Raw genomic sequence first — 25,240 nt, forward strand, 5'->3', positions numbered from 1 at the left:
TTTATAAATTCTAAATAATTTTATTCTTTAGATTTATTAAATGATAAATTTTAAATTATTTTAAATAATTTTAAAAATAAGAACACAAACATAAAGTTTTAAAGCAAATTATATTTTATGCTATTTAAAATATTTTTAATGGAATATTTTTATTTTGTGAACTTTCTTTTTTTAATAAAATCATATTATATAATACATATATTTCGTTTTTTTTTTACTTTATAATTTTTTTATTATATATGTTATTTGGAAAATTTTAAAAATGAAACTAAATAATAAATTGAATAATAATATATAAATATAATATTTTTAATTAATTATGGATATCACTGTAATTAATAATCTTGAAAGTTAACGGAAGTGCGATACGTAGAAAACTGACTTTTCAAAAAAAATTATAGACATTTTTATAAAAGAATAGACTTAACATTTCGAAAATAGAGTAATTATGCACATAAAAATCTAGACCTAGATTATTATCTGTCTTTTAATTCATAAACTGAACAACAAAAAGAAATATCTGTGTTCATTCGTTACAAAGAAAAAGTAGAAGAAGAGTGGTGGCCTAGCACCTAAATGACATATAATGTTAGTTTTCAGAACACTAACAATATTTTTCACATAACACAAATATTTAATCATACTTTATTGCGTATATCATCATTGTTAAGTAAGATGTAGTTATAATAGTACTATATGATACAAAGTCTTGAAAGCAATGAAAACTTTGTTTATTTGTCCCCTTGACACACAACGTATTTTTAAATTGTCACAAATTCAGCCGAAATAAAATGGTTAAGGCAAAGACTACAGTTGTCTTCCCGTTGAAAACTGGATTTAAAGAGAACATGAACATAATTTGATTTGTAAAAATGAGTTTTAATATAGTTCCAACAGTTATTAAATAAGAAGGTCAAACACTTACAGCTAGCTGGTCTGCTACGCTCCGGCTATACGGAAGTTTGGAACTCTTCATCCTCGAGAATCTTAAACAGATTGTTTTCTCTAATTTCTTATGTGGTTGCCACTTAACTTTTGTTCATTTATATTGTAAACTATTCCTCCTGTGTATTTTCATCACAACGAAAGATTATGGTTTAATACAGGAGAAACATAGTACTAGATCAAAAAACAAAAAAACATATACTAAATCATCATATAAATAGTTTATTATTTGTTTTTCTCAAAAAAAAAAAGTTTATTTGCAGTAACATGTATCAAAATTAATTTCATGGACTGACTTAACTTAGCTCATTTTCATGAGTTGAAACTGCGCAAGTGCAAATGAGTACAACTACAGAAATCAATATAATATACTGTATATAAATGATAAATAGTTGAATGAAAGAATAAAATTGAGGAATATAACAAAGTTCTTCTCCATATCCAACAAAAAAATAGAAAATTTTTATTCACTTATTTTAAGTGGAGCTAATTTCCTCACAAATGGCGAAAAGCTAGAGTAATACATTGTTCCATCCATTTATTTCTCTAGTTGTGATTATAACTTCCAATCTACAGTATCTTATATTCATCTAATGAATAAATTAGGTTATCGAATTTAATTGGGTTTATGAGTAAAGGAAGTGAGTTACGTTCTAATAAAATATAAACTAGGATAAGACCCGCGCCTTGCGCAGGGTGAGAGTTTTGTAACTGTTTTTTTACAATAATGAAATTAAAAATAATTAATTTACCGAATTGGTAGAAATAGTTCATTTTAACATTTAATAAATATGATTTTGTGGTATTTGGACATTTATATTGGCGTGTGAAAGTAAGGAGATAACAACAGTTAAATCCCAAGAATAAATGGTAAATATTAAAATGATGAACCATTATCACCTAACGACCACAGAACATCCTATCTATCAGACATAAATCTTAAATTAACAATCATGTAACGTAAATATATTTCATAATATAAAAACCACTAATAAATATCCCCCGAAAATATAAGTCTTAAATTGCGGAAACCATATAAAAAGTACATAAAATATGAAATATATGTAAAGCATTCCGAAAGTATTACTGGATAAAAAAAAATGGATTTTGTCCAGGAATCATTTTAGAAGACTTCAAAACGGGGGCGGCGGAATCCTGAGAAAATCATATAAAATAACGTATTTAAAATAGGTTAACCTATCTGTGATATATGTTTCGTAAATAAAAAAATATTAACGATTGATTCACAATGGGTATGTTAAAACCTCTTTCGGAGTGCTGTGATTTCAGGAATGTCAGGCTCAATTTGTATTTTCGATATGCCTTCGATATTTGTTACATTCTTGAATCTACCTATGAAAAGAATCACTTCATTATTAACTGAAACTAAAGTGAATAGAATAAAGAATAAAAACGTTGAAAAAAAATTTGCAAGTTACCTTCCTCCCTCTCAATACGCCAAAAACTCAAAGCACATAGAACAACAGCACTACTTGTTGAGTTTCATAAACGGTAAAACTCTATAGCCATGTCTCCATAGACAGCACACCTGATTTCGTCGTACCTAAAAGCGATACTATTGAGGAAATATTGCGATCCCCTAATGATGCATTTGTGAAATTCATAGGAAATATGTATTTATGTTTACACAAGCAGGCTTACCCGAGGTTGATCAATGAGAAATTTATTTTATACCGTATCTCCCCATAAAATTCATCCTGATAATGCTGGAGATCCCCAACACCAACCAAAGCTCCATAAAGATCTAAGAGATAAAAAACATAGAACGAAATATTAATACATAGCTAATAATTCCATACTATCAGAATATATTACACTAAGACTAAAGAACCTAATTAGATACTGATACCTATAGAGTACATTGGATGGGCCAGACCACGGGCGATGTCAATAAAATTTGAAAAACAGAAGTAGCTGCTCGGTGTTTTTGGTTGAATTTGAACGATCTTAGCAGAAGTAGAAATTACAATGTGGTATCGATTCTTGGTCAAACGTAACAAACCAGAAGCATGCGTTACTTCGAAGTTTCTTATTTCAAACCAATCACCTTCATTCATGGTGACATGGTTCAAATGTTCCAACTCTTCGTATAAAGTTGCTTTTATAGTGGACCCTTTATTCAGAAAAAACCTAAATATTAATCAAATATAGCAATTTTACCAAAAACTTCTAATGTGAATAAGGATTAGAAATAGTAAGACATATAATGATATATAACATATATTACGTGCTGATCGATAAACACCATGGCTGTTTTCTTGAGCATGGTGTTGGTAATTGTGACCCATTTGGTTATCACGCTAACACAAACGTGAGGATCATGTATCTCTCGATTCAAGTCAACCAGAAAAGTGTGAACAGACCTCATCGATTGTAAGATGGTTGTGCATAGTCTGAGTAAGGTACTTATATATATACATAATCGATATCACAAGAGTATATGGAAGAAACGTTATTTAAAGTAATTCGTTTTATACAATTTATGGCTAATAATCTATCCAAATATTGCTAATTTATAAATGTAATATTTGATTGAGATTTTGTGGTAAAATATAGAATTATTTGCGAGATCACTGCCAATAAAAGGGGATATGATGAGATATACAGAATTTAGCTTTTAATATAAGAGGATTTGCCTTCCGATTACAGTAACTTTGCTATAAATCCTACACCATATTGCTTGACACGCAATAAATATATAGTAATTTGATTAAACCAGTATCTTTAAGGAAAAGTTAGAGAGCAACGAAATATAGAGTTAAATCAAACCGACTATGATCCAACCAAAGGGATTTCAATCCATCCATATCGCCTTCTTATATACCGATAAAAAAACGATACCTAAGTAGAAATTGCAAAGGAAGTGTCGAAGAGAATTTGTACATTGCAAGTACACATAATTTTAAGAGTAAATAAATAAGTTATCTGGAACTCGACCTAATGGTATAAAAAATTCAGAAACTAAGTTTCATAGTTTTCAAACACAAAGCATGAATAAAGTATCGTTTCATCTAATACCGGAAAAAAGCGGAATTCATTGCGACTCATCAAAGAGGTTTTGGAAAACTTGTTTGAAAACTACGTTCATGGTTGACTCTTGAGGTTTTCCATCCTTGTCAGTAATCAAAATCTTCAGTCCCTTCCGAGATTTAACCCTTGACACAGCCACATACAATTGACCATGTGAAAAAACAGGTCGGGGTAGGAACATACCAACAGTAGATAGTGTTTGACCCTGGCTCTTGTTGATGGTCATAGCAAACGCAACTTTCAAAGGAAACTGCCTACGCCTCATCTTAAAAGGAAGCTTGGTATCTGAAGGCTCTATCAAGATTCGGTGTAAAAAACCTTCTCTCCAACTTGAGTTCCGGTAATAATTTTTGCTTGAAGTAGATGTTTTCCAAGATGAGTAATCTGCAATCTTGTTCCATTACATAAACCTTCCGTAGGGTCTAAATTTCTTAGCACCATCACTGGTGTACCAATCCTAAGCCTTAGAACATGATTAGGTAAGCCTGATGCTTTGATACTGTTCAGAAACTCTGGAGAGAAGGTAGAGTCATCCTTGCATCTTATGTCAGACGGGTCAACACTATCTGAACTAAAATAAGTCATCTCCTCACCTAATCAACAAAAATAAAACTGTCACAAAATAATATGACCAAAACTGTGAAAGAAACAAACGATAAAATTAATATCATACTATTTTTATAAAAAATGATGGGCAATCATGATTACCTGGTAGACGATCAAGCATATAGTTGTTAACAACATCAACGTCTTCGTTGGTAGGACACAAAATAGTTCTTTCCTGGAAAAAACAATGGATCCTTAGAATCTTTGAAAGCATTGCCATAAACCACAGACGCAATAGCTTCAATCGGATCAGTGCACTCGGTAATAAGCAGATCTTTAGGAATATCAATCATAGTTTCCCCACTATTTGGCTCATTAATTTTACCATCACCTACATCCAAAATCCAGTCAGAAAATTGTTTAATCTCTTCAGCTTTTTGAGGATCTGTCTCGGAAAAAAGCCGCATATTCTTTGTTAGCTCTAGCACTTTGCAGTACTTCCATAAATAGGAGGAATTTAGCGTTGCCATAACAATATCAGCTCGGTTCCCTCCTGGAATAACTGGTAGTATTTGCCGGAAATCACCCCCAAAGACAACAACTTTTCCACCAAAAGGTCTTCCATCAGTAGTCTTCATAAGATCACATAAAGTATGATCCAAAGCCTCAAAGCAAAGTTTGCTCATCATAGGTGCTTCGTCCCAAATTATAAGAGAAGCCCTCCTAACCACTTCAGCCTGATGACTTCAAGGTTCTATGTTGCAGGTTGAAAACTCATGTGGGTTTATAGGAATTCCAAATCTGGAATGGGCGGTCCTCCCACCTGGCAGCAACAAAGATGCAATACCGCTAGATGCACAATTAAGAACAACATCTCCCTTTGACCAGAGTGCAGCTGAAAGAAAATTCCACAAAAATGTTTTCCCTGTTCCACCAAACCCGTATACAAAAAAAAACTCCACCATCACCAGTATGAACAGAGCGCAGTATCTGATCGTAAACTGACCTTTGCTCGACCGTCATCTGTGTAATCCACTCATTATGTTGAACTCGCAGTGTTTCCCTCGAGTAGTTAAGCTCCTCTTGCAAAAGATTGTTCTCATGAGAAGAGTCGTCAACGTGCACGGGTTTGGGCATTGCATCCCAATTATACAGAGAACTATTTTTCGAACGCAGGATTTTCTCAATTAATACTAACGTCGAATTTAGCACTTCCTCCTCGCTCAATATAAGACCTGAAACGTAGACGCAATATTTAATATTAACTTGGATTGATAAAAACAGAATTCCAAAAAAAACAAAAAAAATAACAAACTAAGGCTGTAAATTGGTAACTGAGTTAGTGTAAATCTTGAGAACATATCTATCTCTCAAAAACATAACAATAAATCTCTTTCCATTTTCCAGAAATGAAATTATAAGATTTTTTCTTTATTTTACATAATGTGAATTTATAGTTTAATTATTTTCAATACAAAATTTTAAAAATCCTCTTTAAATTATATACTTCATTGTTTGAAGATATTAATTCGAAATTTAAATTTATGTTTGCTAATATTTAGTGAAGGACCAAATTATTTTCTAATGATTTTCTTTCTATATGTAAATAGTATTAAAATGGCACTTTTTATAAAGAAACATATTAATATGTAAATATAATTTAATAATTGTCAACTAATTCAACTCCAATCACACAATACAATTATCTTGATGGAAGACCGAAATTGTTAGTTATTTAAAAAAAATTAGCAAACCTGGAAATATACGCTTCTTCCTCTCCATATATAGAACATCTTCTGATAATATATCTCTGGTTGATTCCCATACTAATTTGGGCATAGATAGCGAACCAGACAACAACATCATTGCAAAGGTATGACGTACGTACCCTGCTGATGCCCAATAGCTACATTCTTTCAAACCCTCAATATACTCTTTGTCATCATCCAACAGACCAAGCTCATAACATGCATCTTCATAAGTAGGTAGGACAACACCATTAATTGTCCTGATATCAGCATAGCATCTGGCACCCTTCACCTTGGTAATCAGTACTCTAAGATAATAACGTTGGCCAGAATTTGGAGCAACGTGTGTCAGCCTTCCTACTGCAAAACCTTTTTTCCTTGGATTCCATACCTTCTGTTTAGCATCATATATAAATCGGGTGGGCATTTCTGGATATGTAATTTCTCTAGCTTCAGGGTATCTATCACAACAATCAAACCAAGCTAAAAACATAGTCTTTGTCTGTTGCACTCGTGCCAGTACACTCTGAACTGAATCACCTAGCTTATAAACAACTGGTTGTTCTCCCTCAAGATGAAATGTAAGCTTCTCCACGGGTGTTGAACGGTATTGTGTTGGGAAAGCTAGAATCCTCCATGAAGACTCGCAAGCAGAAATATACCTATAAAAAAATGAAATATAGCCGCATTTAATCTGTCTGCTTTTGAATAAATAAAATTAGTATGGTAAATTTATCCTACCATACCTTGCATCAAAATATTTTTTAATTTCATCTATAGTTGGTTCCACTTCCGCTGCAGCAGACACATCACCTACGGCGCCGTTGTTATCACCTTCTGCAGCTGCTGTATTGTGACTGGTTCCTGCTATAGTCGGCTCAACATTAGATGCCTGAGTAACAGTTCCTGTTATACGGTCTTGTCCTTTGTTTATGTACTTAAATAAGTACTTAATTGACCGCGACTGGTTACACCATTCCACGTTAATATGAGCATTATACACAAGTAATAACTCCTTGTTGTAAGGCACCACAAAGCGATTATCACATGGAATGTTTTTCTTCTCAATGTAACACCCATTGTCTCTTCTCCTATAAACAGGATACCCTTGAGCATCGACAGTGGTCTTCTCGACATGTTTTCGAGGAAAAAATTTGGAACACTTGCCATCTTGCATACATGGAGAAACTCTATTAGCCTTACCACATGGACCATGAATCATCATGTCCTTCACAACATCATATAATCTTGGCTCTAAGGTTTTATCAGGAATTTCTGCTGAGATGATGCGGTCTATATCTTCAGGATCTGGTAGTTTGTGGTTAGAGTCCATGAACAAAAGAATATGAGCATGTGGAAGACCTCTTTTCTGAAACTCTATAGTGTATATCGCTGCAAGCCAATTATTACTAAGTTAGACACAATTTTAGGAGATTAAGTATATGCTATAAGTTAATCCCCTTTTTAAAAGGCATGCATAGTTTCAGCGAGGCTCTCAATATCATGATGCAAATTTTTTAATTTTTTGGAACATACATATATAGTAGAATATAATATTGTCTACTATAGATTTTTCGGATAGACTAATATGATTTTTTATGAAAATATTATTATATGAAATATAGTTAAAATGCAATAAGGAAAACACTGATTGTTTTTAGTAATACTACTCAAAATGTTTTATGAACATATATTTTAAAATGAAACGACCTTTTGAAAAGTATATGTTTTTGGGCTAAAATCATTTTAAAAAATAGTTTTAACTTTTAATTACCTAAATAAGGTATTCAGATTATAACCTATATTTTATAAATATATAAACAATATATTTATTCAAATCATGTTATTTTTATTCCATTGAAATAACAACCTTTTTAATTAGTTAATTAAAATTATATCAGTAGACTACAATCTCATGTTTTTAAAAATAAAAAGAAATTATGTATAAAATAAAACTTACCAGAGACTGTCTTTCCAAGTAAGTGCTTCTTTGTTAGATCATCCATCAAGCTGTCAAGTTTGATTTTAAAAAGCCTACAGCACAATTCTGGTCTGTCTTCTGACTTGAGGTTATACTTCTTAAAAAATCTTGTCAACTCAGGCCATTTAGGATTACAGGTGAAGATTATAAATAGAGACGGAAATCCAAAGTATTTGCATACAGACATTGCATCCAAATATGTTTCATGCATATACCTGGGACCTCCTGTAAATGATGATGGAATGAAGATACGATTTCCTTCAATAGACACATCAGAATGTCCATCGTGTGCAGCCTGTACGAACTTGCTAAATTTCAATGTCCTGAGGTTTGACTGGTTTTTCCGAATTTACCTTAGACGATGACTCTCTATCATAGTATATGCATCCACCAGAAACTGTTGCAGTAACCGGCGTGAGAGTAGAAGTACCTGCGACCCACCCTCACGGACCATAATACGGTATGCGAAGAACTCCCTCATACTTATATTAGGTTTTTTGTTTTTAGTGATCCCCGTGTATCCATGCTGAATACCTAAACGAAAACCGTCTTCTCCATATGGAAATATGAGTGGATATTGAAGTGGAAGATAGCAAGGATGCAACTCATTGATCCTTTTAAGCTTTCCAGAATTCTTCTCCAAATGATGTCACGTTTGTCCATGTTTTCTTGAAAATCTCCAACAACCAGAGCAGCAACCTCAGAAGAAGTAGGTAGATTGTAGACACGACCATCTTTAAGACGACTGTGAATGAGCCTGAGAGATAACTCTTGCTGCTCTTCTTCATTATTAAATCTGTCCATTGCATTCCTGAAAGACTTTACATGAACATTTGAGACCCTTAGCATGTTCATAATAGCCTTAACCAAATCTTCTCTGATCTTGCTGTTTTCGGAAGTCCCGCTAGCAAAAAAGTAGAAAAGACGTCAGTAAGATCAGCATGCCTCAGATTCATTTTGCATAAAGAGTTTTCAGATTCAATAATCTTTATGATCACATACCTCAAGGCTGATAACCAATTCCGAACTTCGTTTTCTGTATCGTGAATATATAATTGTGAAAACTTTGCTGGTTCATCGGCTCTTGGTTTGACACTGCCAATAAGGTGATAATTCTCTCCATGAAGTTTAAAAATCTTGGGACCTTTACCCATATTGACTGAGTTATCAATCTTCCCTCCAAGAGATGTGAAAGAGAACATCATATTTAAAGCCCTAATATTGTCTTGATAATGTTTGCTGATAGGATCATTCTTAGTAAGGAGACCATGTAGAAGAGCTGGTGGTTCCTGCAGAACTGGAAGCTTGATTTTTCCTCGCATACAACACATGGTGAAGACAGGTACTCTGGTTTTCCTGCTCTTACTAACCCTTTCATTATACCAAAACATAACTCCACATTTAGGGCATTTATTGGTCAGATCACCGTCATCCTTGTATTCTGGAAAAATAAACCAAATTTCTTGTTAGTAATAAAACGGGGTTAATATTGAAAAGGATCAAACATGTGTATGTTACAGAATTGATCATCTCAGTCCTTGGCTGTGTTTAGTTCCAAAAAATTAAAAATTGTATACCTTTATCTTCTTGATTCAGTTCACTGACAACTGGAAGTAATGGAACTGAAACTGCAGTCTTTTCCTTTGTTAATGGAAAACGTCTTTCTGCAAAAGTTGTATATATAAAATGTGTTTAAAAAATGTTTGCGAGAACATAACATGTAAATTTGAAAGAGTATGTCCACATTGCATTTCGCAGCCACGTACCTTTAACTTTGTTTCTTTCTGCGCACGCTATAGTTTGGGAGCCAGAAACCAGTGGCATCTTCTTTTGTAAACGATCAATCATGGCTGCGAAAGCTTTTTCAGCTTGGGTCACAAAACCAAATTTCATCTTCGCATCACGTTTTTGTACTTCCGAAATAGTATCGTCACATGAATCTTCCTCAGAAATTTTGTCGCCACCTTCGTTACTCGAACAATCCCATAGATCATCAGAGTTTTCTGAGGAACCCATTAGTAGGTTAATATGGAAAGAGAGTTTTAGTTTCCACATACAACAGTTACCCAAGATACACTGGACTACACGGTATAATATCAATAGTAATTGAATTTTTAACCTGAAGAATCGGAGTCTAAAAGACTTGGTGCTGTATTCCGTTGTCCTTGTTTTGGAGGAATAGTTGCAGATGATTGTGGATCTTTAGTAACTGGAGTCTCTGCAGTATTGGTCAAACCTGGTTCATCAGGAAAGCTTGCTTGTGAGATACTCTGATCGTACAATGTATGATTAGTATGTCCACATCTGCTTTTTGATAAATTAGTGAACCCTGAGAAAAGTCCAGTCCTTCTCTGCTGCAATGATGTCTTCTCCCTACTTGTCCTCTTGCTGGGAGGATATACCGACTGCTCAATTGTTGACCCCATATAATCTGTTAAGCAGATTGTTTTAATAAGTTGCAATGATAACTCAAGATGTATATGTTAAAAATGCATAAGAGTTTAGAAAAACCTGCTGTTTGGTTAGCTTGGGTCACAACTTGGCTGCTTTGGCCGGTTTTTACCTGGACATGCTGTTCTACAGAAATGCAACTGCCAATTACATCAGCCTCTTGCATATCTGAACTGTGATATTTACGTTTTCGAAGCAAGGTGAGACGCCTTTGCATACTTCCATCTTTTGAACCAGTCGCTTGGGTATTTGATATGTCTTGAAGTGAAACTGTTGGTGTTTCTTGGCTGATTGCGTCTACCACTACGGCAAAATAAATCAATAAGGTTAAATAGTGTATTAACAATTTTGTGGCCATCAAGCTCTACCACTCTCATAAAAAAGAAATCACAACTCCATACCCTGTTTTCTTCTCTTTGCACTCGGTATGTAATCCGAGTCCTCGTTTTTTTTTTCCTATTGTTTCTATTCATCTCTCACCTGAATTTTCAAGAGGACATCGGTTCGGTATATACTTGAAAAGAAAATTCTGTGGAGACAAAGTTCTTAGTGGTGTCCGACATCTACAACGATTGAGTTAGATAACGCAAATATCTGCATTCAGATCAAAAAGGAAACAGTAATAAGTTAGCGTCATTTAAAAGGAAAGTAGGAGATATTAACCGCCACTATTCTTTTTTGGGGTCGTATGCGCGGGTCATTATATGTAGCAGATCCAACCAAAGATCAATAGCTTATATATTCTATTGCTATGTTTAATCAATATTTTCTGAATAATATCTTATGTATTTAAATATTTAATAGTTATTATTTTTATTGTTTATAAATGTGAGAATTTTGTGTATTAATATAAAAAAAATTCTTCGATTTTGTATTGTGAAAATCAGAGTATGAATCGAATATATCACTGTTATTTTTATGAATACGTATATGATACTTAATTAGTCTCTTAAATATAAATTAGATATTAAATAAGTCTAGCCAACATAATGAGAAAGAACATCAATATATATGTACATAAATAAAAATCATATAAGATTTGATTGATTTCGTGTTACATATAATATAATTTCAGCTTAATTACTCTCTAAAGTATGTTCATTATATGAGGATTATACGCCGGATACTTAAATTTTACACATTTCAGAAACAACGATACTAATTATTTACTAAGTGAATCATGAAAGTATGTAAAAATTAATAGAATCAAAAAAATATAAGTTTCCAATTTTTATTAAGAGTAAAGGCTTTAAATAGCAAACAAAAAGGACAAAACAATAAGATAGTAGAAAAAACCAAAATTAAACATTAACTGAAACAAATACGGTAAATGATAAAATCACTCATGGAAACTTAAGCCTCTACCCCCTTGTAATTAAACTCCTCATTCAGTTCTAGCCACTGAATTCGTTCTTCTCCTTCTTCACCTTTTTACTGCACGCTACTCTTGTAACAGAGTTCTGATCAACTGTGTCGTCCAAAGTAATGATGGGTGTTCCAATGCGCTTGGCGGGAGTAAAATCGGAAGACTCGGATTTGCAAGACGAACCACCATTACACATCAGAGACCCCTTCAAAGGACAAAAAATATATACACATAGTTAATTGTATATATTATAATAGATCAATACAAAGAATGTCAGAAAAGTTCACAGTAATAAACCTCAGGTGCATCGGAAAGAGCAGAAAACGACCCACCAAATGTGTTCTCACTTCCCTAATATCATAATAATCACCTCGATAAATACATACCTTATTCGATAAAATAATTCTATAAAGAGAATATATATATGAGTAACCTTACCATAGCCGAGTCGGTGGAATCAAATTCATTAATCATTACAAGGTTGGTAACAATCTTGAGGACCTTGAAGGTGTCTTGTTTGTAAGTAAAATTCTCTTTCTCGATACCAATCTTGAATAGAAAAGTTTTTCCCACCAGATCAGTAAGACTGGGAGGCACCTCGTCAGGATCCTGAAACTTTTATAAACCACTGAGATTTTTAGAAAATGCAAAATAATAATTCATGTCATTTAGGACACCAGGATGTGATTTAACAACAAACCTCATTGTTTATCGGACCAGTGAGTTCAATGCATGGCCGGTGCAAAAGTTGTTGTGCAAGATTATCAAACATGAGCAACTTGCAATTAGCAGTATTGTCAAGGACAACAACATGCAAATTGTATCTAATATTATAAAAGACAACAACCACAAAATACAAAAAATCATAAGACGTTATGTAGGATCTATAAACATAAAATGAAATTTGTAAAATGTTATTCTACACATAGTGAAACCGCATTTAAGCTTTAGAAATACCTTGGTAAGAGTTTGGGACTGTAAGTTTTGTATTTGGGGCAGTAATACTTGACTGTCTCAATATAGTCCTTATCTTCATCATCGATAGTATCATTAGGCACTGTCCAGACCTTTTTGGCACATACCTTGCAACTAAGGTAATACCACCCCATGTCGGAATCAATGGCAGCAATGGAAGCCATCACAATACAGTTCCCAACCTAAGTTTTTTAAAATCATATTAGATAAAGAATGCTCATTCTAATCGCATTTGATAATCAGTTAAATAGTCTAACAAAATTCATCATACATGTTTGGACTCCAACACCTCAGCAATAGTTTTCCGAGGGGTACGAACAAAGAAGTCATCCCTTTCAGACACACCGGAAACCAAAGCGAGAGGTTTAGGCTCAACAATAGTAAGTGACAAATCATCTTTTGGCAACCTGCGTTTGAAAACTTTATATTAGGATTTAACTATTTTGAACATGATACTACAAAACATAAGCTATTTAATCTTTAAGCGACCCGTATTTTCTTTAGGGTTTCTATATTTTAGCTCACATAGGGGATCCAAAACTTACAGACGCATAAAGGCTTCGACCTCATCCATATGAGGATTTAGCGCGACGTCAGAAACATTGTATGCATTGGAGATGCTACGCTCTTCTGTAAATTATAAAAATATGAATAAGAATCAGCTTTACCAAAGTGAGAACGCAATCCTTTTGGATCGTTGGGAGAGTATATGTTTACCTTTCCACACTTTGATTTTTTCCAAACCGAACAACACATATAATTTTGTTCTGACCTTCCATCTGGACAGCATTACTTATCTCCTCCGCAAACTTGCCCCATAAAACCAAAGGTAGACGTTCATCCCTTCAAAACAAAGGAGATACGACTTTTATTAGTTGTGTAATAGATCATTTTAAAAGGACTGTGAAACTCTAAGCATAGTATACTTGTGATTGCGTAGTTCCAAGGTAATCTTATGAGTGTCCTTGCCGTTCACTGATACGGCCTCCATATGAGACACCTCCACAATTTGCCCGATCACATCTGCATCAGAAAAGAGTTCTTATTAGAAACTGTTTTCGTAAATCGTACTACAATCAAACCATGTAATTATATATATATATATATATGTATAATTTACTTACCAACCAAGAAATCATCATTAAGAGTTCCATCCAGCACATCACGATAGTTGACCGGATCCATTCCAGTCAGATTATTGGGCAACACCTCACATATACGGACACGGGTCGTCGGTAGGAAAACAACCTTGTATAGATGCTTCGTTGAGCGATAAGAACCGCCGGTATTAGTCACCGTGAAATTGATGAGAACTTTGGTTTGACCCTGCTTCAGCAAATCTCTGAATTGACCAACTTCTTCTTTCTTTACAGTTCCATGTATCTTGTCTCCCTAGCATATTCAGAAAAGGTAACATGGAGCATTAAAAATATATAATCTCTGTCGAATGGCCTAGCATATTTAACGTAATTAAAACCAAAGATAATTTCAAACTTACTCTGGCATCCACGAAGACTATCTCAATGGTTTCACCACCAGCGGCAGAATACTGGTTCCATAAACGGATGATCTTCACCTTAACTTTCCACATAGACTTGAATGGTTTCAAATCGGATATAAGGTTCATCGCAGCCATTAGTGAAATACTTGGTAAGTTTAGTAAGATGCTTTGTCGTGATGAATATGGGGATGACTTACCTCGACATCTGCCTATATAGAAGGATTTCTTGGGTCTCAAGTAGAAATATAATGCATAATATCCTTTCAATTAATACACGATATTGAGCCTCTCGATCAAGCAAAGGTCTAATTATTGAGATATGGTATATATTTTCCGTAATGAATTATTTGAGATCTTAATAATTCCGATTTAGGGTATCATAATTTACGGATCAGATATTAGTAATACCATATACAAAATAATTTAAATATTGCCGTATATATTCTATCAATCAATGAAATATATTAAGCTTGTAAATCACTGCGAGAATCGTTTAATAAATGATAGAAGTACGATTACATATATCGTTATGTGAAAGAATAATACAATAAATTCATTTAATATATCTTGACATGAGGTTTCAGCATTTATACCCTATTAGTTTTCGAGCTATAATATTCCGGATATTATTATGGTAACTAGTTACCCATATTCATCTTTTCAATTTTATTACAGAAAAAGAAATAATCTATATATTAAACCTAAACGATAGATACTTATTTGAGACGAAAACATAATGAAGCATTTTATTATATACGTAATTCACCCTTTATAGTTTTACCAATACATATTATAAAAGTAAGAGTAATTAATATTTAATTATGCAGAATTACTGTTAATATATTCGGAAGTTGTTGTTTTTTCAATTAGGTATTTCTTAAATCAAATGCCAATGGTTATAAAACAATATTATAGCTGTTAGTTTGAGTAACCTAATATGTTCTTGCAAAATATATTAACGTTATATATACTTAACGATATCTAACCGAAGAAAAAATTTGGTTGGAGATAATAATAAATAAAGTAAAACTCCAAAAAGTAAAGTAAAATAACCATAACTGAAATCACTTATTCTTTTGTTTTTCCAATAGGCCAATAGTATAAACTTAAAGAGTTTAAATTGTCTACATAATATAGTTGAGCACCAAAGCCATTGCCAATAACCACCTTATCCATGAAGGGTACATAACGGGATTATTTTCAGAACTATGTAACTCGCAGAGCATGAGACGTAGTTTTCCACATTGCTGGCAATCTTGAATAGGTAAGTCATTCCAATTATGCTGCTGAGAGCCGGCGGTAGTTCTTCTGTTTCGTGAATCTAATTTTATACATATAAAAAATTACTTTTAATAATTTTGCGAAACAAAATCAACCTTCCATTGACCAAGGTTTAATCACTAACAATGCATCGTCTAAATCTCATAAAACTTCAAGATTTTGGGATTCGGATTTGAACGTGGATACCTCAAATTTATTGGATGGTGCTGGTCTTCCCAAACATGGTAGATTCAAGAGTTCCAGAACATGATTATCATAGATAATAAACTTGGTGTCGCTAGTGTTATCAAGCACAACTAAAATCAACTTATACCTTCACATTGAAAAAAGGAGGTCATACAATAAATAATTAAGATGTTTGTAAGAGATGTAGAGGACGTGAACAGTAAGAAGTACATTCTTACTGCCTGTGAACTGTAATTCTTGCAGTGTCCACAATAGTAGGAAGGGGTGAGTTGATCTTTTACCAAACATGCTGCAGTGTAATTTTTTGGGCGGACACTTGATAGTTCTTTGTTACACTCTTTGCACGCCAAATAAAACCACCCGTACTCGTAATCAATAGCAGTGATTGTGCATAGAACAATACAATTTCCAACCTTAAAAAGTAACATGGTCGAATTATAAAATATATAGCAGGTTACTCTTGAAATTGAAGTAATTTGCTAACAAAATGATTTTTTCACTCGCTTAAAAAAACTATGTGAGTTTCGATTTCAAATGGTTTAACTGGTTTGTCAAATTACCTTTTTTGTTGACAATATTTCAGCAATTGTCTTTCTTGGGGTATTGACAACAGGAATACCCCCTTTCCCAAAATGGTAAACCATTGGTAGAAACTTGGAATCTACAATTTCTAACGATATGTCTTTTCTGTATAAACCAAAAGTGACGTCTGTCAGAATTGTAAAAATATATAAAAAAAATTTATAAACTATTCATATTACCTTGTACGAAACTGAAGAACTTCCTGGAAGGGAGGAGTTATAGCAAATGTACTTACATGTTCGGTGTTACTTATTATAGATTCATCTAAAAATAAATTTATATATACGAAAAGGATAGTTCAATATTTTACAGCTTCAAATCCTAGGATCGTGATACAGTTGTAATGCACGCTTGCATTTTTTTAACAAAATAACTGTCTACAATTCTCGAACTAAACGGTATTAAATTCGGAGAATATTATTTTCATGAACCTGAAAACACATACGGTAGACTGTCCACCACCCGAGAAGATAGTATGATTCACCTCACTTGCGAATTGACCCCACAGAAAAATTGGTAGTCGTTCATCACTATTCATAAAAAAATGTTAAAGGAAACAAAAATTCGGTTAAGCGAAAAATAAATTCTAAACAACAATTTACTCAGTCTGTGTTTTCACCGTGTCATAAACCAAAAGTTAATCAAACATACTTCGAGTTTCGTAGTTCTAAGAACAACAGCTCAGTCTCCTTCCCGTTTACATTAACATGATCAACATGACTGATTGAAACCACTTGCCCAATAACATCTGCTTACAAAAATTATTGACACTTTTATAATATATACAGATCTTGAAACCGGACAAATTAAAAAAGTTAAATAGACACACTGACCGAACAAATTATCAGGATAAAGATATCCCTCAATCAGCTCTTGGAACCTTACTGGTTGGAACCCATAAACATAGACGGGAAGTTCCATAGAATGCATCAGACGGGTGGTAGGCAGAAAACATATCTTGAAAGCATGATCAGTGGTTCTGTCAGTACCACTTTCGTTGATCACAACAAAACCAGTTATGATCTTAGTCTGTCCTTGAACCAAATAGGGAGCGTACGATGCGACGATATCCTTGTTTATAGATGCATGGATTTTATGACCCTGTTGGGAAGCACAATCTTAATTGAGTATATATTGTTCACAGAACGCCTAGATAAAAATGTATTTAAAGTTACAAATAGAGAGATAAAACAACTTTTACCGTAATGTCATACAGAACCATCTCAATAGAGTTAATCATTCCCGCCTCATCATACGTCTGGTAGAGTCGATCTACTTTCACTCTAATCTTGTAGGAGTTTTGATTGGGTGTCAAGTACTCAACTCGATCAAAAAAATTCATTGCCCCTTGTATATAGAAGATATCGAATAACTATGAGGGTTATATTAAAAAAGCGTAAACGTGTCCGGCATCTTCTATATATTATAGTACAATATATTTACTATATCATATGTGGAAAATAGGTCAGAGATGATATTCATTTCTTGGTCACGAAGTAAACCTCCCATGTAATGCAAAATTTCCATGTTATGTATTAACAAATATTTTATATAGGCTAATAAATGTTGTGTGTCATTTATATACTTTTTCTTAAGGAAATATTGCAAACTTGCCAAATAAAGAGCCCTACTTTCCTTTCCCCTAAAGTATATATAAAATATCTACTAAAAAGCCTATTATTGTCTAAGTCGTAAATGTCCAATGATTAGAAATTTGCATTATGATAAATGAAGTGTCTAATATTTTGGTAATATGCTTGCACTATGCGTATGCGGTTTAACGAATGTAACCTTAAACTTATGATTTTAGTGCATCTTCTTCTTCGTTTGAGAATACCACATTCCCAGAATTTTACCGAATTATGTTTATTGACAATAGCAAGTCAATAGGCCTTAAAGATATGATAAATTAAAGATCTAACCGCGGCTTGTTATGAAAAAACGACATGACTAAATGATTAATTTAATAGAACAGAGGCTTCACAATACAAAAAAACATAAAAATGTCTAACAAAACTTCCAACAAATCTCAGCGAATTCGAAAAAAAAAATCCAAAATTCAAAAACGAAAGATAAACATAAAAAAAAATCCAAAATAAAAGCCTCTGCTCCAGACAACATAGAACGTCATCATGACTCTAGCCACTTCTCTCGATCTTTTCTTTCTTCATCCTTACGGAACACGCCATTCTTGTAACAGAGTACTGATCAAAAGCGTTCTCCAAATTGACGATTGGTGGCCTGCTGCGCTTACCTGGTATCGGTCCATTAGCATAATCCGAATAACCATGATCGTTCACCGATCCCTGAAAATCAGAATATCAAAATGCATAAATTCATCAGCATTCATAATTGATAACTTGATAAAACTCTATACATATGATTTATCTATTTACGTCGGGTGCATCAGACTGAGTTGAAACTCCACCAATTACCATGTGTTCACACACCATGTTTTCACTTCCCTACATAAAACACGTCAAAAATTTAAACTAATGGTCCACAAATGGTTCCCAAAAATAAGTAAGACTACTACAGAACAAAACTTTACCGTCGGAGTCTGAGTCGCTTCGTACTCAGTTATCATACCAGGATTTGTGATAATGTTAAGGACCTTAAATGTGTCGTGCTTGTAAACAAAATTATCTTTCTCAATCCCAATCTTAAAAAAGAAAGTTTTTCCCTTCAGATCGTGTAGTATGGGGGGCAACACATCAGGATCTTGAATCTACATAAGAGAAATGCTTTCAGAATAATTTATACAATGCCATTTTACATTGAACCAACTATCGTAAATATTAATTTTAGATTCGTGGGACATAGATACCTCATCAGCCACTGGACCAGTCAGCTCAATACATGGCTGGTGCAACAGTTGAAGTGCAAGATTGTCAAAGACGATAAACTTGCAGTCTAGGGTATTGTCAAAGACCACCAGATGTAGCTTGTACCTAATTTTATGTAATGTTAATACCCAGGTCATATTAGTAGTAAGGAAGCTCATTAAACTTTCCCATTAAAGGTTGTAAAAACATACCTTGGCAACAGTTTGGGACTGTGAGTCTTGCATTTGGGACAATAGTAATTGTGTGCAAGAACATCGTGATCATCTCCATCATCATAGTTGTCAGAAGGTACTGTTAGAACCTTCTTTGCACACACCTTGCAGCTCAGGTAATACCAACCCATGTCAGAATCAATAGCCGCAATTGTAGCCATCACAATACACCTCTCCACCTGCATCATAGTACACAAAGGTGAGAAAGCTAGACAAATACAATGTTTTTATTGTCACAAAGGTATTATTACATTAATGAATCATAACCTGTTTCGATTCAAATAATTCTGCTATTGTTTTCCTAGGTGTGTGAATAAAAAAGTCATCCTTCACAGACACTTCATTCGACAATGAAAGGCTAGGTTTAGAATCAACCATAGTTAATTTCAAATCACCTTTAGGTAGCCTGCATTAATTACAAAAATTGCTCAGTGTTCTCAAACTTTTTAAAAAACCACAATCGCCAGGAACTATGAACATTACTATTCTATATATAATCATATCGGATATAACACTTACAGATGAAAAAAGGCATCTAGCTCATCCATACGTGGATTTAGCGAGACGTCCGAGATGTTGTATGCATTGGAGATGCTTCGCACTCCTATAACAATCAACAAACATTGTGTCACCTACACTTTTAGAACGAAAATCAAACCAAGTTGTGTATAATAACTTAGGTAAGTGTAGGTTTACCTTTCCACTGTTTGATTTTTCCAAACCTCACAACACAGACTATTTTGTTCACAGAACGCAGTTGGACAGCTTCACTGATATCCTCCGCAAACTTCCCCCATAAAACTAAGGGTAGACGGTCGTCTCTAGATGATAGAGTAGTAAATACGATAAATCAATATTAGGCTTTCAATAATTATAGATACTATTAACCGAAAAATATAACAATCTAGAATCTTGTATACTCGTTATTTTGCAGCTCCAAAGCAATTTTTTGGATGTCCTTCCCGTTGACTGAAACAACCTCGAGATGAGAGACCTCAACAATTTGTCCAATCACATCTGCATTAAAATCAAATATTTTACTAAAAAAAGGTTTGGAGATACACATATTATAATATAGGGATATAGTTTCTGTATAATTTACGTACCAACCAAGAAATCTTCATTGAGGGTACCATTCAAAACGTCACGGTAGTTAACCGGAACCAACCCAGTCAAGTTATTAGGCAAGACCTCACAGATACGGACACGGGTAGTAGGAAGGAACACAATCTTGTAAAGATGTTTGGTTGTGCGATAAGGACCGGAGCAATGAGTCACGGTGAAGTTGATGAGAAGTTTGGTTTTACCCTGCTTTAGCACATCTCTGAATTGAGCAACTTCATCTTTCTTGACGGTTCCATGTATTTTGTCTCCCTGTCAAGAAGTTGAAAGAAATGAAATTTAATTAAAATATAAACCTCTTCTAAATCAAAATAACCATATCAAAAGTAAGTAAAACAATCAAATATACCGAAACTTACCCATGCATCGACGAAAACCAGCTCAATGGTTTCACCACCCGCAGGTGAAAACTGGTTCCATAAACGGATGATCTTGACCTTAATCTTCCACATGGATTTAAATGGTTTCAACTCGGAGATACGATTCATCGGAGCCATCACTGACAGTTGTTGGTATAATACTTCAATTAAATTACGCTTTTGTGGTTGTGTATTATGACATTCTTTGCCAACTGCTTCTTTATATATAGGACGATACTTAGGGTAAATATCTCACGAAAATATTTGGTCCATTAATACACGATATATTTCTTGTGATCCACTCATGTCTGGATCTATATATGTATACTAACTGATCTTTGAAATCATCAACCATAGCAATAAATAAATGCGAATATCTTTAAATATATATTTCGATCATGAGATCTTATATTCGTTAGTGCATTCAATATTACATGAACCAAATATGGTATATATACATTTAAGCTTACGTGATAATCACTTCCCCTTGATACAAATATACATATTTATATCAATTAAATTCTAATCTAGGAAAGTAATATTAATTAGAAACCGAAGATTTATCTGTTATCATTAATTCAGAAGCTCGAATATTAATTTAGCCCATGATACCAAAGCTCGAAAATATTTGTTTGCTTGAATTATTTCAATCGAATACAATTTAACTTCATTTCGAATTTAGGAATTGGAAGATTTATTCAAATCAAAAGTTGATTAAGGTAAGATGTTATTTAATATATGTATAATACAATTTAATTGTATATTATACAGATCATATTATACAATTAGAAAACACAATAATAATTGGAAAAAATAATTTCTATTAATACGTATCGTCCGATATTCTTTGTAGATTGCATTTTAGAAAAGTCTAAATTTAATTATAATTCTAATTCGAATTAATCAATAGATTTTTTATAAATATATTTTGATATTGTTCTTTTATGATAGGAACCACAATGTTTAGCATCATATACCTTTTTTTCCTAAACATTTGGATCAAGTATCAAAAGAAATAGGTTACACATATATTTGGATAACAAATAATCATCTAGAAATAGGTTACACATCTATATGATATTGACAATGCAAACCGTATATTAATTTCTTATAGTTGGTCGTATATCCAAATTAATATTCAACTATGGTCTTGATGCAATAATCTAAAAGTGCTATTTTTCATATATCTCATCATCAAACCTAATGAAAAATCAACCATGGTTTTGTCGCCACATGTAATTAGAACATCTATTCAAATAAAGTGACTGACCATTTCGTTTGCCAAGATTGTGCATGGCCTTACAAAGAACGCTATGAGTAAAAAGTAGAAATGACAACACAAAGTAACTTTACCCATTTTTCTAGCTGCATTATTCTCATCAATGTTTTTATTTGATTCTTGCAAATTATTTGAAATGTAAAGTATCGCCTTCAACCACTTATATAAGTATGTCATCCTCCCCATTAAATGTTTCAACACCATCTAAAACCATCTAAAGCAAATTACAGCAACATAAACACTTCTACTCGATCGGGATGTCGTCGGATCATTCTAGAAACAATTTTCATTACATCTCCAGCGACGATGACTCAACAGCGGAGAACTCTTTGAGCTCTGACCCGGATGTCTATTTCCGAAACGTTTCTCTCGACTATTTTGTGGTGAATCCGCGAGAAATGTTGGGATATCACGCCAAGCTCAAGAAACTCTGTCTAGAGCATGACAACGCCCAAGCACATTACATTGAAGGCTTCCTCAGATACTTCTTCCACGACCATAAACGAATCGGATTGCGCCATTTACGCATGTCATCCATTGGAGGCAATGAATACGGTACGTATCTCTACGGTCTTTTACTTCTCGCGCGAGGTTACTATCCAAAAGGTAAAAAATACATGGACAAACTCAATTGGAAGTTAGATATAGCAAAGTCTGACCATTGCTGGACCGTCATCAAAACAGCTTTAATCGATATCCATTGCATTATGAGGCCTGAGTACTATGTAAGCCTTATGAACATTAGGCCATCCGGAACTTGCAATCCGGATAATATGGTCAAACTTTGCGATCGTTGTTATTATTTCAAAAGGCTCAATCTGTTTGTCCACTTCGCAAGGAACAAAGATTAACTCATATGGAAGAGTTAATATGGCCAATATTATCTAGTTCGTTATATGTTTCATGTTATCTTTATATTGTTATCTTGGTTGTCGTTTTAATTGCCGTATGATAGGCCTTTCATGTAATCGTACTTTGAGTATCAGTATCCGAATGCTTCTTATGTAATGGTACTTTGTGACACTATGTCATGTGAATCTTCTCCTTTCTTTAGTAACATAAAGTGTAGCTAAAAATGGTTTGCAATATAACCTAAAGTATAAAGCCATATCACTTTATTATGATCACTTCGGAAATAGGTAATAACATGTACATGTTTTCATACAATATTATAAACCTTTATATAACAACAATCTAAGAAAATCTTTACTAAGATAATAAAACAGTTTCTTAATATCGTTGGAAAAAATATATATATTTTGTATGTTATCTAGGATTATAATGACTATTTCTCATTTTATATAATATATATATAAAAAAATTTAAACAATAATATTAGTATTTTAAAAGGATATAATTGGTGATAGAGTTCTTATAGAATTCTTAATTATTAATATACTATAATAAGAAGGGGATTAACTCTTAATTACTCTCGATATTCAACATAAAATATAGAGATGGGTAATCAAAAAAAAAATCATAAAGTGAATCTTTACTAACATAATTTAAAATACAAAACTTATCTTCAATATAACCTAATGTATATTTTGTATCATTTTAGGATGAGTGTTATTGGGTATAGCTAATAACATATACATGTTTTTACCCAAGATTAGAAACGTTTACATAAATACATACATACAATCTATACTAATCTTAAAAAACACTTTTATATAGGTAATTTGGTAAAAATTCATTTATGTATTATTAATTTAGGCTTTCTATGTATGTAATCATGATTTTGATGTGACAAATTCCAAATTCCATCTAAATAAATAAATTTATTTTGTATGTTATCTTATATTATAATAATTATTTCCCGTATTTTAATAATATCAGACTAAAAAAATCTTAAATCATAAATTAGTATTTTAAAAGGCTATAATTGTTAATCGTGTTCTTATAGAAGGTAATAAAAATATAATTACTATCTCTATATTAGTAAAATATAGAGATGTGTAATGAAAACAATAAAACATAAAGAGTTCAATTCAAAATGAATCATAATCCGAGAGTTATAAGTCCTTAATTAAACATCAAACATTAAGCTGAAATTAAATAACATACATTGAGACATAGATCCAACTAAACATTTGGATCCAAAAAGTTTCATGCGATTTGTCTAGAGAAGAGAGATCAATCGAACAACCAAGATTCACCCATCTTGTGCCAATCGGGAGCTGGAACTCTCACATCTTGCATCCTCTCATATGCAAGGCTCAGCTCACATATAATTCTTTGCTTCTCCTTAAGCGGACCGAACACCTTCTCCGCTTTCTCAAGTATCTCAAGCTTGGCTTGGAGTCTTTCAACCGCAACCTCCTCCACATGTCTAGCCTTAACAGCTTCATAGCGATCTTTGAATAGTTGAAGGACCGCACGGTAATGAGCCTCGTTTCCCTTTGGGCTTCTTTGTAACCATCTTGCCATGCTGATCCCGAGTCATCAACGACGGCCTCCTTCATCTTCAGATCTTTGGAACTTGACATGTCTTGATTCTGCATGTATTTACAAATAAAATTAAAGTTAGCTAATAAAATTGTGCAACGCATGAAAAACCATTTAGGGAGGTTTTAAATTAGTTATAAATGCTTTTTAGTAGTAAAACAAATTGTCTAACTAAACTTAGATAGATCAAAAATATTTTGTATATTGTTGCTATACAAACTATACTAATAAGAAAACCCCAAAATAAACTATGGAACAAACGATTCCACAACTATGACAATATCTATATTCCACAACTATGGATATAAAAGAGAACAAATAATTTTTAACCTAGCTAGCTAAGACAGCTTGTAGATTTAAA

At 33.2% G+C, this 25,240-nt stretch overlaps 2 protein-coding genes across 2 annotated transcripts; both read right to left on the reverse strand.

The window, feature by feature from the left end:
• Window positions 1–12,116: 12,116 nt before the first annotated feature.
• LOC108821854 (uncharacterized) lies at window positions 12,117–14,699 on the reverse strand. Its single transcript, XM_057004062.1, has 11 exons — window positions 14,562–14,699; window positions 14,188–14,455; window positions 13,990–14,086; window positions 13,836–13,906; window positions 13,609–13,693; window positions 13,335–13,470; window positions 13,046–13,245; window positions 12,789–12,912; window positions 12,527–12,697; window positions 12,386–12,439; window positions 12,117–12,293 (listed from the first exon to the last, which is right to left on the reverse strand). The coding sequence occupies exons 1-11, from the start codon at window positions 14,697–14,699 to the stop codon at window positions 12,117–12,119; spliced, it is 1,521 nt and encodes a 506-aa protein (XP_056860042.1).
• A 4,052-nt stretch (window positions 14,700–18,751) lies between these two features.
• On the reverse strand, window positions 18,752–21,290 carry LOC108820133 (uncharacterized). Its single transcript, XM_018593111.2, has 11 exons — window positions 21,153–21,290; window positions 20,778–21,045; window positions 20,592–20,688; window positions 20,368–20,492; window positions 20,191–20,275; window positions 19,939–20,077; window positions 19,651–19,850; window positions 19,441–19,564; window positions 19,165–19,341; window positions 19,010–19,078; window positions 18,752–18,919 (listed from the first exon to the last, which is right to left on the reverse strand). Exons 1-11 carry the CDS (start codon window positions 21,288–21,290, stop codon window positions 18,752–18,754), a joined length of 1,590 nt encoding a protein of 529 aa, XP_018448613.2.
• Window positions 21,291–25,240: the final 3,950 nt, after the last annotated feature.

Source organism: Raphanus sativus, chromosome 2 (genome assembly GCF_000801105.2).
Source record: "Raphanus sativus cultivar WK10039 chromosome 2, ASM80110v3, whole genome shotgun sequence".
Classification (NCBI taxonomy): Eukaryota; Viridiplantae; Streptophyta; class Magnoliopsida; order Brassicales; family Brassicaceae; genus Raphanus; species Raphanus sativus.

What these genes read in the sequence shown, in the direction of transcription:
- LOC108821854 (XM_057004062.1), bottom strand. Translation starts at nt 14,699, where the DNA reads ATGGCTGCGATGAACCTTATATCCGATTTGAAACCATTCAAGTCTATG. An exon ending in TAATGATGATTTCTTGGTTG is followed by an intron (nt 14,087 to 14,187) that starts GTAAGTAAATTA and finishes TTTCTGATGCAG; the next exon opens with ATGTGATCGGGCAAATTGTG. An exon ending in CTCTTTCCGATGCACCTGAG is followed by an intron (nt 12,294 to 12,385) that starts GTTTATTACTGT and finishes TGTCCTTTGAAG; the next exon opens with GGGTCTCTGATGTGTAATGG.
- LOC108820133 (XM_018593111.2), bottom strand. Translation starts at nt 21,290, where the DNA reads ATGGCTCCGATGAATCGTATCTCCGAGTTGAAACCATTTAAATCCATG. An exon ending in AGTCCCAAACTGTTGCCAAG is followed by an intron (nt 19,565 to 19,650) that starts GTATGTTTTTAC and finishes ACATAAAATTAG; the next exon opens with GTACAAGCTACATCTGGTGG. An exon ending in CTGGTCCAGTGGCTGATGAG is followed by an intron (nt 19,342 to 19,440) that starts GTATCTATGTCC and finishes TCTCTTATGTAG; the next exon opens with ATTCAAGATCCTGATGTGTT.